General features: G+C 43.0%; 1 protein-coding gene and 1 non-coding gene across 3 annotated transcripts; one reads left to right on the top strand and one right to left on the bottom strand.

The window, feature by feature from the left end:
• Positions 1–338: 338 nt before the first annotated feature.
• LOC121170608 lies at positions 339–522 on the bottom strand. The gene has a single exon (XR_005886032.1). It is a non-coding gene; the product is annotated as a U2 spliceosomal RNA (small nuclear RNA).
• A 2,656-nt stretch (positions 523–3,178) lies between these two features.
• Positions 3,179–8,566, top strand: SRSF1 (serine and arginine rich splicing factor 1). 2 transcript variants are annotated; one of them, XM_041001434.1, is made up of 5 exons: positions 3,179–3,536; positions 3,768–3,952; positions 4,256–4,428; positions 4,627–4,813; positions 5,200–8,566. In XM_041001434.1, exons 1-5 carry the CDS (start codon positions 3,343–3,345, stop codon positions 5,220–5,222), a joined length of 762 nt encoding a protein of 253 aa, XP_040857368.1. In that variant the 5' UTR covers positions 3,179–3,342; the 3' UTR covers positions 5,223–8,566. The 2 variants fall into 2 exon arrangements, 1 of the variants encoding a protein (XP_040857368.1); XR_005885947.1 differs by having other exon boundaries at positions 3,186–3,536; positions 4,627–5,318; positions 6,242–8,566.
• Positions 8,567–16,191: the final 7,625 nt, after the last annotated feature.

Genomic DNA, 16,191 nt, shown 5'->3' on the forward strand with positions numbered 1-16,191 from the left:
TTGAATTTCTCCCCTATCCAAGTGATCAGCTTTAAAGTGGAGAGTAACTTTTTGTAAATGGCAATTTATGGAAAATAAAATGGCTTCTAAGATTGATAGTGGTAAAGTCCATATTTAAGAAATTGGCTGTTGGGGCAGGGCAAACAGGCTAATGCTCTGCCTGGAATCCCATATGGGCACAGGTTTGTGTCCCGGATACTCCACTTCCCATCCAGCTTCCTGCTTTTGGCCTGGGAAGATAGCAGAGGCCTTTGGGCGCCTGCCCCCACTGTGGGAGGCCCAGAAGTTCCTGGCTTCAGACTGGCTCAGTTCCAGTCACTGTGGCCATTTGGGCAGCAAATCAGTGAACAGAAAACCTTCTGTGTCTCCTTGTCTCTCTGTAAAAATCTACCTTTTAAATAAAATAAATCTTAAAAAAGAAATTAGCCATTTGTGGAGGCTGTTGGATAGAGGACGTGTCAGATATTAAACTGATAAGGACAGATACTACACTTGATCTTAACCAAAAGGCCGAGAGGCGATGTGTGGTGGCTGTTGGTAAACTGCCTGTGCATGAGTTTGGAACAACTCCCTGCTCCCGCCTCACCCGCCACCTCCACCCGGATCAACTCTAAAGATGAAGATGTAATCTAAGGAGCCCAAACTGGAAGTGGCTTTTATCCCAGCAGCAAAGATTCATCCCAAGTGGGGCTTTAATCTTGTACATAACTTTATCTTAGTCCTTCCCACTTTATTTTTTCCTTTTCCTTGGTTTCTTCATCCAGTTTTTCTTTTTAAAAAGAAATACCATTGTTTTTTCAAGGATGGCCCAAAGGCTTTAAGCAGGGAACTGAATTAGAACAGTCCACATAAGAACTTGTACTCATATGGGACGCTGGTTTTGCTGATGGAAAATAATCTACTATACCACAGCACTGGCTCCTCATCATCTAATTTTAATGATGTTTATGGTATCTCCATAGCTGTCTCATGTATTTAAGGAAATGGATTATTGTAACTAAATATGTAACATGAACACAATCATATTCAAACTCAGGGTGTAAATCTCTATCTTATTTATGACTATAGTTTCACTTTATTTGAATTACTGACATTTAAAAATCCCAAGATTTCACTAACAATTCCAGGATTCGGGGGTGGGTATGTTAGGCACAAAGATTAAGTGGCCACTTGGGACACGTGCACTCCCTGTTACAGTACCTGGCTGGAAGCCTGGCTGCTCTGCTTTCCACCCAGCCACCTGCTAACGTGGCCGCTGAGGGACGATGTGGGACAGCCCAAACACTTTGGTCCTTGGGTTGAGTTCCAGACTCCTGGATTTGGCCTGTCCCTCTTCTGTATTTTGCGGCCATTTGAGGAATGAACCAATAGATGGAAGATCTTTCTGCTTTTTAAGTAAAATGAAAATACCATTATTTTTTCAAGGATAGTCCAAAGCTTTGGGACCCTGCACTCATGTGGGAGAACCCGAGAAGGCTCCTGGCTCTTGGCTTTGGATTGGCACAGCTCCAGCCGTTGCGGCCATTTGGGGAGTAAATCAGCAGACAGAAGATCTTCCTCTCTGTGTTTCTGCCTTTCCAATAAAATGAAATAAATCTTTAAAAAAAAAACTTTAAAATTCAGGTTTCAGATGTCTTTGAGATCAGACGAGATCGGGCGCGCTCAGGGTGGTATGGCCGTAGATCAGATGTCTTTGGAAAAGAGCAGAAACTTTTTATTTCCTCCAGGGCCAGTATGCAAGGTTGTAGTCTCCAGGGCTCAGGGTTCTCCTAGCACAGCAGTGAATTGGGTAGCCAACCCTTGCACATTCTTCTTAAGATCTTATTTATTCAAAAGTTAGAGTTGCTTATACAAAAAGGGAGAGGCAGAGTGAGGGAGAGATCTTCCATCAGCTAGGTCACTGGGCTAGGAGCTTCCTCCAGGCCTCCTGTCTGAGTGCAGAGGCCCAGGGACTGGGACCATCCTCCACTGCTTTCCTAGACACATTAAGCCTCTTTGAGATGCCTGCATGACAGGGAATGGCACAATGCCAAGTAGAAAACCTTTTAGGGGAAACTTTCTAAAACTTTTTAAGAAAGATTTATTTTTGTTGGAAAGTCAGATATACAGAGAGGAGGAGAGACAGAGAAGAAGATCTTTCATCCACTGATTCACTCCCCAAGCGGCAGCAACTGCTGGAGCCGAGCTGATCTGAAGCCAGCAGCCAGGAGCTTCTTTCAGGTCTCCCACGTGGGTGCAGAGTCCCAAGGCTTTCGGTCGTCCTCGCTTTCCCAGGCCATAAGCAGGGAGCTGGATGGGGAGTGGAGCCGCTGGGATTAGAACCGGCGGGCATATGGGATCCTGGTTTGTGCAAGGTGAGGACTTCAGTCACTAGTCCATCACACCAGACCCAAACTTTCTAAAAACTTTTAACGTCAAGACTGCACGCGGGCACATCCCTTTCCTTGCGTGATTTTTGGAGAGCCATGCGGCCCAACTGATTCTGCACTCACTGAACCTCAGCTTCAATTCTGTTCCAGCAAGTTGGCCACTGCCAAGAGAGCTCCAGGTCCTGAATATGACGCACAATCAATTCCCCACCCGGCTGATCAAGTACCACCAGTGATGAGAGCACGGCCTGCTAGGAAACCGGGAGGGAAAACACAAGTGCCGAACCGGACGTGGAGCAGTGTTTAATGCTGAATGTTTATCCACGAACCTGAGCCGGGCCGGTCTCCACGGCAGCGCCGTTTCGCGGCTCCTGTAGGCTCGTGAGCCTCGGCGGCGCGCCCGGCTCCCCGAGGACGCGCGGGTTTCCAGGGCAACCGCAGGCCCCGCCCCCGGCAGCCTTTCCCGCCAAAGGCCGTTAGCGCCGCGGAGCATGCCGGGACGGGTCCCGGGCTGGCTTTCACGGGGCCGAGACGCTGCTAAAGGAGGCGCGTTCTGGGAGGAAGCCGCTGTCGTGGAAGGCCGCACAGGCACGAGGAGCGCCTTCGCAGGGAGGTTCCGTCCTTGCACTTTTAGCCCACGGAGCCGCGAGCGGCCACACGCCCCACCACCGCGCGGAGAGGAAGCGCCCAGGACTTTTTTCTTCCCAGTTGGTGCGGAGGGTGACGTCGCGCGTGCGTGAGCGCGCCTCTCGCGGCTCCGTTACGCTGCCGCGCGTGCGCAGTGGCGCCGCGGGGCCGCTTCCTCCCGCTCGGCTCGCGCCCTCCCCCCCATATCCGTGCGCCGAGCTGATAAAGGCGCCATTTTGGAGGGGCCGCGGGAGACGTGGTGCCGCTGCGGGCTCGCTCTGCCTCTCGCTAGGCTTGGTGGGAAGGCCTCCTGCTCGAGTCCGCGCTCGTCGTCGCCGCCGCCATCATGTCGGGAGGTGGTGTGATCCGTGGGCCGGCGGGGAACAACGACTGCCGTATCTACGTGGGAAACTTACCCCCAGACATCCGAACCAAGGACATCGAGGACGTGTTTTACAAATACGGCGCTATCCGCGACATCGACCTCAAGAATCGCCGCGGGGGACCGCCCTTCGCCTTCGTTGAGTTCGAGGACCCGCGGTGAGGCGGCACGGGGCTCGCGCGGCCTTGGAGGAGCAGGTTCCACGGTCTGCGCGGAGGACGGGGCGGGCGGGCCGGCGGCGGGGGTCGCGGGGCCGGCGGCGGGGGTCGCGGGGCCGGCGGCGGGGGTCGCGGCCCTAGGCCCCGGCCTGGGCCCGGCGGGTGGGGGGCAGGGCTCGGCCGGCCGCGCATGTGCCGCGCTCACCCTCCCGGCCTCCTGTGGTCCTGCAGGGACGCGGAAGACGCGGTGTACGGGCGCGACGGCTACGATTACGATGGATACCGTCTGCGGGTGGAGTTTCCACGGAGCGGCCGCGGCACGGGCCGAGGCGGCGGTGGGGGTGGAGGGGGCGGAGCGCCCCGAGGCCGCTACGGCCCCCCATCCCGGCGGTCGGAAAACCGAGTGGTTGTCTCTGGTGAGTTGACGAGCGTGTGTGGGTCGAGGAAGGGGTGGAGACCCAGCCCGTGTCCCGGGCTCTTGAAAAGCGCCCTTTTAGTTTGTTGGTTTCTTTAGTCGTGTATGGTGGCATTAGAATAGCAGTGTCTCCTCTACAGATGATTTTGGAGTCTGGATTCCAGCGCCTTACCAGCTCTCTGTGTGGAGTCTTAACATGTAATCGTTACGTGAATGTTTAGTTTGTGTTCTTCTAATGTGCACGCGAAGTTTTGATGTGAACTACACAACGAGTAGTACTGAGGGAAGAAAATCACTTTTCCAGGACTGCCTCCAAGTGGAAGCTGGCAGGATTTAAAGGATCACATGCGTGAAGCAGGTGATGTATGTTATGCTGATGTTTACCGAGATGGCACTGGTGTCGTGGAATTTGTACGGAAAGAAGATATGACCTATGCAGTTCGAAAACTGGATAACACTAAGTTTAGATCTCATGAGGTAGGTCATACACTTATTCTTTTCTTTGGCCAGAATTGGATACAGTGTCTTAACAATGGAACTTGAAGGTAAGGATTCAGGCAAGGGTGTCCAAGTAAATTGCCGGATTTCTGGTTTTAGTTACGTTGTGTTCATTCAGCATGCCTGCAACAGGTGAAAGCTTAGATCTTTCAATGGAAAGTTCTGTCTATCCAATAGGGAGAAACTGCCTACATCCGGGTTAAAGTTGATGGGCCCAGAAGTCCAAGTTATGGAAGATCTCGCTCTCGAAGCCGTAGTCGTAGCAGAAGCCGTAGCAGAAGCAACAGCAGGAGTCGCAGTTACTCCCCAAGGAGAAGCAGAGGATCACCACGCTATTCTCCCCGTCATAGCAGATCTCGCTCTCGTACATAAGATGATTGGTTTGGTGACACTTTTTGTAGAACCCATGTTGTATACAGTTTTCCTTTACTCAGTACAATCTTTTAATTTTTTTTTTATTCAAACTGTTTTTGTTCAGAGTGGGCTGGTGTTGAATCGCATTCTTGTGTAATAACCCCCCTTGCTCCTAACATCTACATTCCCCTCATGTCTTTGATAAACTGTATTTTAAGTGATGTCATAGACAGGATTGTTTAAATTTAGCTAATTCTCCATGCTCTTCAGACTGTGATATTGTGTACATGTCTATTCTGCTATGGTTTGTGTGACCTGGGATGTGGGGGGTGTTTGTGATTATCTTACCTGGGGAAGTTCTTATGTTTATCTTGCTTTTCATGTGTCTTTCTGTAGACATATCTGAAGAGATGGATTAAGGATGCTTTGGATTAAGGATTGTGGAGCACATTTCAATCATTTTAGGATTGTCAAATGGAGGATTGAGGAGGATCAGATCAATAATGGAGGCAATGGTATGACTCCAAGTGCTATTGTCACAGATGAAATTGGCAGTATTGACCTTATACTAAAATACAAGGGTGAAAAATGAGTAGATTTATTTTAAAATACTTGCAAACTGCTTCTTGGTGCAGTTGTCCTTAGCTGCAATTGCAGTGCTCTTTGCCTTGGCAATTGTGGCTCATTGTATTGCCCATTTGGTAACAATTTATTTTGCTCCCCTCCCCACTCCCTATTTTTTGGTTTGTTTTAATAGGGGACTAATGTGGAAAGAATTGGTTAATGTGTCACAGTGCTTAGTTACAACCGTTATATGTGACCTACTGTTGGTGTACATGTGGGTACAGGGTGTCTTTAATTCCGATGAGATAGAGTATAATATCAATACTGCTAAATCTGCATGTCCTCTGTGTGACTGATAGAGCGTTGCTATATCATTTTTTTAAAGACAAAATGAAAGCAGAATATTGAATTCCAGCATATTGGTGTAGATAATTTAGTTGGGAGTATTATAAGTCTCACCTTCCCCTTTAAAATAATATTCGTAATTGACTCATGTTTGAAACACTTTAATTTACAAGTTAAATTGCAGATGGGAGCATTAGATTTAGTTTAGACTTAGGTGGGTAGCAATACCAGTTAACTTTACAATTGCATAACTTTGCATTCACAAAATCTGTAATGCGCTGTTAAGTAACAAATGTTGGCATTATCAGTTGAAATGTAAATATAAGATGCTTCTTCAATTAGTCTATGATGGTTAAGTTTCTAAAGTTTATCTAAACGCCATTCAGAAACTTGTTTTGGGGAATTTGATAGTTATTGATGTACATCTGTTAAACTGATGACAGACATAACTCATCATTCCCCAGAAACCCTTTTTGATGACAGTATCTAACATTTTGCCTCCTCTTTTTTGGTTTTGCTGGTTATAAAGGTTTGGATTGGAGAGGGCTCACTGGATCCCAATCCTTGGAGCTGGATCATTGGATTCCAATCATAATGTGGATAGGATAGGGAGGATGAATTACAAGGATTCATGGAGCGGGATCAGATTTCCAGGAACATAGGAGTGGATTCCTGCCCCAACCAAACCGTATTCGTGTGGATTTTTTTATTCAACTTAATTGGCTATTCCAAAGAAATTTTTTTCCTATTTTTGACGATTGGAGCCCTTAAGATGCACGATGGAATTGTGTTTTGCATTTTTTGGTAAAAGGAGCAAAGCGAGGACCTGGAGATAATACGCTGGAGCAATCTCCTTGGAAGGATTCAGCACGAGTAGATGGTAAACGTTAAAGGGGTAAAGGGGGGTTTGTTTAAAATAGTAATCAGTAAGTCACTTCTACTAAATTTAAATAAAACAAAATTGGAGTTGAAAAATAAGTAGGTTTCAATTGGCTATTGCCGTTTTTCTTTGAAAAAATAAACATTTTTTAAAAAACTATGCATGGTTGTCCTTTTTCCTCTTCATGTAAGAACTTAACTGGGTTGACTAGTCTATCAATACTTTGAATTGATAAGACTCTTGATTCTTGTGTTTGTATTAGTAAATTAAAATTTCTTGAAAGGCAATCTAATAAATGGTTTTAACTGTCTCTTATTGTTGATTGTAAAAATCTTAAGATGAATGATAAGGCAGTTATTTATATGTAACAAGCAAATTGGTAGTCTCCGAAGAATGAATTCAATTCTTTGCTTAAGAGTGACTAAGAACTTGATGGACTTTAGTGCAAAATTGATTGATGGCTAGTAAATTAATGTTAGCCTTTGATAATACCAGTGAGACAATAATTGCTAGCAAAACAAAGGTATTTCTTTTTTGAAATGTGAACGCGGCACAGAAAAGTTAACTGTGTGAGCAGCTGATGGTTTATGCTTTGTAAAAATGAATCCACTCTTAGTCTTCTGTGCCCAGAGTTTTGGTGCTCTACCAAAGCTGTAATGACTAGTTTGTAGTTATGGCCCTTAGATGCTTGATTTTCAAGTTAAAACCTGATAGGCTTTCTCTTCTGAATCTTCACAGCTAATTAACAGTCTTCAAAATAGTTTTTATGCTCAACAAAATTAACTAGATTTTTAGCATTTTCTTTGGGTGCTGATCCTTGTGGGAAGCTGAACTTAAGGTTTTCTCTAGGTTTAAATTACCTTCAGCAATTTAGGTAGTGAAAGTGAACTCCAGTAGTGATGCCCATGAAGTTACTCGGTGAGTCTAGCTTAGTAGAGCTTATGCAGGGTCAGGAGTGAAGGAACGTTAAGAACTAGGATTGAAGTGCATACTGCAGTGCACTAGTTGTTCTTGGGTAAGAATTAGAACACAGTGGCCGAGAAGCAGAATTTCCTGTGGCATGCTTAATTTCTAGTATTGCCTCACATGTAAATTAGAGTACTCGGGCTCCTGCTAATGATTTTGAAAAGTCAACACTAGATTTAAATAAAAATTGAATTCATTTATGTTGAATATTTTGAGAATAAGACCAAAATGGTCTTCCTTCAGGATTGAGTTTTAAGCTAAATTCTAATCCCATATTGAAATAGTTACTCTTGATTGGCTGTAACCTTGGTTTACACTGAAGCCAGGACTTGGGCATACTTTAACTTTAGTTAATGTGATTAGGTGGCTAAAAACAGATAGGATAGTCTAGACTGCCCTTTTTCCTGCTGTTCTGAGTCCTGTCCTTTTGGGACTACATAAGCCGTATTGGCTTTTCTGCATTTTACTTTTATGTCCCGCTAAAATATTTTAGGGAAACTAATTTATTTTCTGACCAGGGAAAAGTTAAGTCTTTTAAGCAGCAATTACTTTTCATAACATCAGATTGAATAACTCACCTTGCTGTTCAGCCCACATTCTACTGGAGATAAAAAGGTAAGACCGATTTTCTGACTAATTGTTTGAGATCTGAATTTTATTTTAGAGATAGTGATTTTTTTAAGGATGTTGTTTGGAAATGTTCAATAGATTTTCACTGAAAATGCTTTTTTTCTCCAAAGTTTAACACAATTTTGAGTGCTCTTTAGCTACTTATTCATAGTGTTTGAATTTAATGTGACTTACTCTAGAATTCCAATTTTTGAAAAATTTGTTGTCTTTGAAACATGTTTTGGTCTTTAGGACGTGTTTATTTTCAGGTTCTGTGGTCAAGATAAATTTCTTATGTGTGCCTTTTTGCTTCCTTTGTATATGAAGTTTGTAATGAAATTACAAATAAGTTGTATGTATGTATTTACCATGAATAGTATTAAAGCAAGAAAAACTTAACTGAAGTTCTGTTGTAACATATATCGCTCTTTGGGTCTTAACCTGGCTTACATCACAGCATGAGAAGTGTGAAGGCAAAAAACATTCACAATCTCTTATTCATTGTTCTGAAGTCAGAAAACTCTTAGAACAAGTTTCTTATAAAGTAAATGTAAAGACCATTTAGAATTGATTGGTTTGTCCTGTAACTTGACACAGGCTGCTAAAGACATGGTATAATGCACTCGGCCCTTAGCAGGTTATTGCGAGTCCCAGATACAACTGTAGGAAAATACCCAGGTCTCATACTTCTGTGAATGAAGACAAGCCTGTTAACTTTGGTTCCTTTCTTGAGATGGAGTTTACCCATCCTTTCAAAGTGGGACCACTCTACAAGGAGACTTATAGCCCACGTTTCTTTTATATTTGTTAGCATAGTGGTCTCTTGTTCCAGTCGACCTTGTAGGTATACAGACAGCATGATACTCTTGAGTTGTCAGTGTAAAGGAACAGGTACCAAGCTGATTTTCAAGGAAAAACATCCTGTCTTAAGATTGTCCATTGAATTAAAGTAGACTCAACAAGTTCAAGTATACTACTAAACGCAGCACTAATTTCAGTGACTGAGAATTTCAGATTGCTTCTTGTAAAGCTATACCTGACCCTCCCTCCCCCACCCCCGAGAACTGTTTTTATTTGAAAAGGGACCTCCAGGAAGGAGCACAGTGACCACTAGATGAAAGCCAGGAGTCCAGACCTTCATCTGTCCCCTGGGTGTGTGATGGGCCGGGCTACCGAAACCACTTTCTTCCACAGGCACACTAGCAGGGAGCCATATATGGAAAGTGGAATAGGGTGCTCTGACTTGGGTGGTTTTAGTGTTGCAGCAGTTGAAGGGGCCATTTGATGCTTCAGTAGTTCAAAGAGCAAATCTCTGAGAACCTTAAAAATTCACATGAAAAATTAAAAGATTCCCACAGAGGCAATAGAGGTCTTCATTCACTTATCTGTCAAACTTCCCTAATGGCCAAAGCTGAGCTGATATGAAGCTAGGAGCCAAGGGTGCAAACTGGCACTCATTGGGATGCTGGCAATAGCATACGGCGGGTTAGCCTGCTATGTCAACATTTTGGCTCCTCAAAATTATGAGTTTATATATGTGCCAGGTCTGCTAAAAGGTTGCCGTTGCTCACCACTTAGGTGAGCAGAATGTATGAAAAGGTACATTGTCTTCATCTCAGAAGTACAAAGGAGGTAGTAACTACTTTTGCCATTCAACTTAGAGTAACGGAACTTTATCTAAAAAGATCCTGGGAATTAAGACCCTCTAACGATGCCAGGTTTATCCCCACCAGAAGTACCTCAAAAACAATTTGTAGGGATGCAAAAGTCCATCTTCACATTGCTCATGGGGGTGAGGGGAGGAGCATCATTTAGCCACTATGGGGAGCTGTGGCATTGAGGTTGAGACCCAAATACCCTTAAAGGTAGATGGCTTGGGTGAGTGTCCTTGTCATCTGCCCAGGAGTATCCTATCCATGTTGGGCAACTGGGTCTCTCAACCTTGAATAGACCTTAATTTGCAGGTCCTGACGATATCTTAAGATTATATCTGGGTTTGAAAGGGCTGAAGGCATGAATTTGCTTGTTTTTCTGAGTGTCTTATACAAGTGTTAAGAGTAGGAAGGCCAGGAGTAGGTGTGATGCAAGCAAGAAGCGGCCTTAAATCAGGAAGTATGCTTTCAAGTCTCTGTAGTGTTTGTGGTGTGAGAATTACAGGGGTAATAAGTTTCTGAGCATTAAGGTTTTTAATTGTCTTAAAACCATATTCAGTTTAGTCCTTGTTGGGCCTTATATAGATACAGGACATTTAGTTCCTTTGTTATGTATACTTAAGTATTTGAAAGAATTGTGGGGAGAGACAAAGTCTTCCATCTGCTGGTTCACTCCCCAGGTAGGCCCCAACAATTGAAACTGGGCCGCCTTCAGTTGCTTCGTGAGGCATATTAGCTGAGAGTTGGGTTTGAGCTGGGGCAACTGGGACTCTAACCAGCATCCACATAGAATGCTGGTGCTCAAAGTGGTGGCTTAATTCGCTACAATACAACATAGGCCTCTGCTTAACACCCTTGTATCTTGGGAGCTGGAGAGTGCCAGAAGCCTTACAGTTTAGTATTTATTGCTCATATCCTGTCTCCCAAAGCTTACATTACAGAAGAGGACAATACAAACTTGTGTAGTGTTTAAATTATGAACTAAGGATGCCATCTTAGAATTTTGAGATCTGCTTGTTAGAATTTAGTCATGGAAGGTGAGTGTGAGAACACTGAACTTAAAAACATTAGAAACTTACTAGTTTTGAAGCCTGACACAAAATGGGCAAATAGATACTTGCAGTAGAAAATAAGTACACCCAATTTAACCTGCCTGTTAAACTGACAGTACAGCAAGAGGCTACCAAAGGGAGTTGTAAACATGCTTGAAGGGATAGCAAAAACTTGTTTCTGTTAGGGAGCCTTACAGATGAATTTGCAGCAAACCATCAGATAGTAGTAGTTGCTAAGGTTTAATTCATAGAAGTGAGCTGCAGCATCAGCCCAATGAAAGGGGAACCCACAACCAGTAAAACAGCGGGGAAGACCTGGGCTGAGTGTTGGGTTATTAACAGTAGCACACCTAGAGACTTGAGTTACAAAATAATACACCAGGAGTAACATTGTTAAGGACTAGAAATGTAAGATGTTAACAGGGTAGCATTTACACTGCAAAGAAAAGGGTTGCTTCCTCCTCACATGTGTTTCCTGCCTTCATATAGCCTCCCTTACAGTGTCCCTGCTTTAAATCTTGATCGTCAGAGGTACTGCTGAAGGCTTGGCGAATACAGTGTAGAAGTCCAAATTTCACAAAATAGTGGTTAGCTGTGGGTGGATTATTGGAGAAAACATTATTACAGATTTCTCACTGTGGGTAGATCCTTTCCCAGTTATAGTAAAGGGATTTACATATTTTTAGGATGAGTGATGAGTGGAGGTGGTGGTTTTTCTTGGGTTAGGATGTCTTAATGATACCTCAAGATGCATACTCTGGTGTTCAGCCAACAAAATTTTCTGAGCATACATCAAAAGTAATTCAGAAAGTTTGTGGGGAATGCATTGTTGGCACCATTTTCCCGTGAGCCTTTGAAATGTCCGCGTGTAGTTACTTTCCCATGCTCCAGGTGGCACAGGGTACTCTGTTTCTTTGCCTCATTTGGTCAGCAGACTGAAGTATTTGTGACTTAATCGTATCATTCCTGGCATGTTTTTCTTCAGTGTTTTTAGTGTGTTACATGTGCATGCACTTAACATCCTGTTTAAGCCATTATTTGATAGGCTTTTTTTTTTTTTCCCAGCTACGTAGTAAACTCAGTAGAAGGGCTGTTGTGTGGATTTTTTAATTGCTTCCAAAATATCCTGTACTCTAGTACACACCTTAATGAATGAGTAGATTTGTTCATTAAAAAAAAAAAAAAACTAAGCAGATGTTCAGCATAACTTAGATTTAAGGAGCAGTGTAATCGATTTTGGGCTTATTGCCAGAGCAGTAACTTCAAGACTTTATGTCCTATGCTGCCCTTTTTAATGAAATTTTGAGAGTAAATGCAAGGGCATGTGACAAACCACTAATCCTAATGATAAAGTAATAGCTGACTGCTTTATAGAGTACTTTGATTCGTTTTATATTTCATGAAGTAGAACGTTTGTTCTCCCACTTTGAGGAAAGAGATTCAGAAATATTAAGGTGACTAGCCCAGAAATTGGATGTGGGTCTTAATTTTTCTACCATAGTGTTTTGAGAGTTTTTTGGTTTTTGCTTTGTTGCTTAAGACTTTTTTTCTGAAATGAGAGTGGAGTTGGGTTAGATTTTCCCTCCAGTGTTTCACTTCCTAGGTGGCTGCAATGGCTAGGGCTGGGTCAAATCAAAGCCAGAAGTGTCTTCCAAGAGTCCCCACATATCAGATTGTTGGTTTTGTTTATTTTAAGGCAGTCTACTGTATTTTCTGATTATGAAGTCCTCTGGGAATGAGTGAAGTCTTCCACCCAGTGAACACCAACTTGCAGTACCTACCTGACACCACCAGGGTGTCCCCTAGTACCGTCTAATACATGTTCTTGCCGTGAGCGCAGAGGGCTGTTCCAGAGCTGAAGATTTTGTGGTTTTAGTCACCATGGCCTGGAGCCCAGCAATGAGAAAATGAGATGTTTAGCTCCCTGACTTTCTAATGTTTAGCTGACAGCAAGCTCTGAGGGAAGTGGCCAGGGACTGGCCCACCACCCATAAAAACAAAAGAACTTATGAATGTAAATTTCTACAAACATCTACATTTGTTTTAATAGTTGAGTATGCACTTAATTTCACAAATCAAAACCAGATTGATGAGTTAAAGATTTGATATTGGGAAGGCAGGTTTCTAGAGAGAGGGAGAGACAGATCTTCCATCCACTGTTAATTCCCCAAGTGGTTGCAACAGCCAGAGTTGAGCCAATCTAAAGCCAGAAGCTTCTGGGTCTCCTACTCAGGTGCAGGGTCCTGAGGTTTTGGGCTGTCCTCTGTTGCTGTCCTAGGCCATGAACAGGGAGCTGGATGGAGGTGGAGCAGCCAGAACACAAACCAGTGCCCATATGGAATCCTGGCTCATGGCCCTAGATGAGTTCTAAAAGTTTATGTAGCTAATTCCCCCACTTTGGAGTTTGTGTTAGACTTTGTTGTAGGTATGGTCTTAGTTTTTTTTTATTAGGCAGCCTTAAATAGTTATGTGTACTCTTGAAGCTGTCACATGTTGAGAGCCCATGAAGTGCAGCCTCAGATGTAGTATTACAGGAGCAAATAACCCCTTTAAAATGTGATTACTTCCCAGTGTTTCTTAGGCAATCTGTAACAGATTTAGTATTTATAAATCTGGACTTCTCCAGGAGATCTTTAAAAGCATTCCAGATGGCTAATGGTGCCTGGTGTTTAGTGGCTCAGTAGATGTTTACTGAGACAGTGGTGCTTCTGTAATCTGTAGCTGTATGCACAAGATCTTCAAAAGTTATGGAATGCATGGCTTTCGGAAAATGTTTGTATCTAAATAAACAAACATTTTCGTTTCCTGAAAACTTTTTGAAGTACTGGCTTACATCATTTTCTAAAGAGAAAAGCCTTTATCTTCAACCTGATTAAAATTCATTATGAACTGGAAAATTAGTCTCCAGGATTCACTGGTTAGTCTCATGGCCTGAACTTGAGGCTGGTTTACGTCTGTACTCCGTAGGTGTCATCCAAGTGCTGTGTCCAAGACTCAAGCTAATAGAGTGGCTGCTGACTTGAGGTTGTAGTACCCTTTTCCCTCTCGCCTCCCTGGTTTCCTAGGTGAGTTTCCATTCTAAAATTTCAAACCCGTGGTTTTAAAGTCATTGAAATAAATTCCAAGCCTACTTTTAATTGTCAAATTTAGCTTTGACTATTCTTAATTGTCTGGTGAGATTTCATTTCTAACTTTGTTACCATTTTTTAATTTATATGCAGAGCAAATATGGGCCTTCTTGAATCACTGGCATCAGTTGCTAGATAATACTATGTAGGCAACCATGGAGAAAATACAGAAGTTAGCAGTTCTGATGCAAACAGCCTTTATGTCCTAAGTAGTATCATTAAAACAGGTCTTTCATAACTAATTTAATCAATGATCAGGAAATGTTTTCTTGTGCGAGCAATAACTGTCTTGTGCCTTTCCTGTCTAACCTGCAAACTAATGTGCACTCTAGCCTGCAGTGACTTTTCTGTAGGTTTTATACCTGGTACTTAGGAAACATTCTTACTGCTTTGGGTTGACTACTTGCCATCTGTTCCCTAGGCATTCATTACTGAATCAAAGGGGAGAGAGTGAAAGAGTGGGGGAGAAGGAGGAAGCTGGAGAACTAAGAGGAAACAGCTGGTTGCTGAGGGGTTGGGACTTATGTAAGGTCAGTAAAACAAAGAAGGCAGCTTCAGGCCTTGGGGGTAAAGGGCTAATTAACTTCCGGAGCCTTGCTTGCTTCATCAGAAACCAAGGTACTACAAAGAAGAACCTAGAGTCTTCCTTCTATGCCTTAGTAAGTTGATCAGGTCCAAAAATCTGTCCTGCCCTCTAGGAATGGTGTTCCTTCTGGCCTGCCTGGCAGAGAGCATGCTGCCAGTGCTCCTGCACTGAGAGTGAAGTGCTTTAAGTTGTGAACAGCAGTAGCAGGAAGGCTTGATGGATTATTCACAAAGCAGATCCTGCCCTCGGTGATTGTCACAACGTGAGCTTTAAATAGGCAGCTCACCTGCTCCTCGGCATACACTGGGTGCCTGAATGGAGAACAAGGCAGCTTCTAGTCCAGAGACTTCTCAAGGTCAACAAACACCCTTAAAAGCTAATTCTGTCTCTCAGGACCGTAGACACATCTTAACACTTATCACGGTCTTGTATGCCAACTGTTGACATCACTTTCTGGAATGGATGAGCCTTTCCAAAGCTTACTCTGGCTAGTCTGGTGATGGCACATCACTGTCTTAGGTTACTGCTGCTTATTTGAAAGTGAACATATACTGCAAAGGTTCTCAACACCTATTTCAGTCCCTTTGTCCCTTTCATTGTCCAGAATGGAGGAGCCCTTCTTTGATAAGAAACTGAAGAATTTTTTCAATTAGAGTTTGGATAAAGAGTATTTCATATTTGTGTTTTTATCCTGTTATTACTCTTCAGAAGGACATTTGGACTAAACAGTAAATGTTTATTTTTTTGTCCAGGAATAGCATTTTTAATTTTTTGATAATGCACAATGCTATTTAGTGCCTTTACATCCTTAACCAGTAGAAGGCATTTGGGCTGGAAACTAACCAGTAAGTTCACTTCTATACCAGAGTTGCTTTGTGTTAGGCTATGCTTATAACTGTTCATCCATATGATGTTGTAACTGAGGCTAAACTTCGGTTCAGTCCCACCAAATTTGTGTGACCTGTTAAGTACAAACTGTTTAACTCTGCCGTAACCGCAGACCTAGGGCATCTGAGGGCAGTGAGGAACAGGTGTCCAAAGGAGAAATGTTGGTGCTGGAGGGTATGTTTTCTTGTATTGAATTTCCTACTTGGTATATTTTTGACCTTAGTTGCTTTCCTGCTTCTACTCTGTTATTTTGTTTGCTGTTTGTTGGGTATCCTTTGTCATTCAAGAATTATGAAATGGAAGTCAGTATTTCTACATAAATACCTTATAGATGAAGCTGACAGAGCGAGCATTGACTTGTGCTAGCTTTCAAGAAGAGTTAGAAAATGTTTCTGTGGCTTTGGACTTTTGTTTTTTAAGTATTGTCTGAATGAGTCTAAGAAAAAGTAGTCTTATAATTAAAACCCTCAACTGCCAATTGAGCTCAGTGGCTACTGAAAAAATGTTACCTGTTTCCTATAACTTTTAGCTGTTAACAAATTTAAATAGATAATCAAGAAAAAAATCTTTTGCCTTCATACCTTGCCAGTCAAAACAGAAATAGCTAGTGATGACACTTTAGGTGGCAAAATTGAAGCATAAACCCAAATTTTGACCTCATGAACCACACAAGTGGCTTTGAGCTCTCAGTGTGGTTATCTAGCTCCTATCGGTGGGA

This window comes from Ochotona curzoniae, unplaced genomic scaffold (genome assembly GCF_017591425.1).
Source record: "Ochotona curzoniae isolate NIBS_2020 unplaced genomic scaffold, NIBS_Ocur_1.0 scaffold_2453, whole genome shotgun sequence".
Classification (NCBI taxonomy): Eukaryota; Metazoa; Chordata; class Mammalia; order Lagomorpha; family Ochotonidae; genus Ochotona; species Ochotona curzoniae.

Excerpts from the sequence above, each read along its gene's own strand:
- SRSF1 (XM_041001434.1), top strand. The coding sequence starts at position 3,343 with ATGTCGGGAGGTGGTGTGATCCGTGGGCCGGCGGGGAACAACGACTGC. Across the intron at positions 3,537-3,767 it reads GTTGAGTTCGAGGACCCGCG|GGACGCGGAAGACGCGGTGT; the intron begins GTGAGGCGGCAC and ends GTGGTCCTGCAG. Across the intron at positions 4,814-5,199 it reads TCATAGCAGATCTCGCTCTC|ACATATCTGAAGAGATGGAT; the intron begins GTACATAAGATG and ends GTCTTTCTGTAG.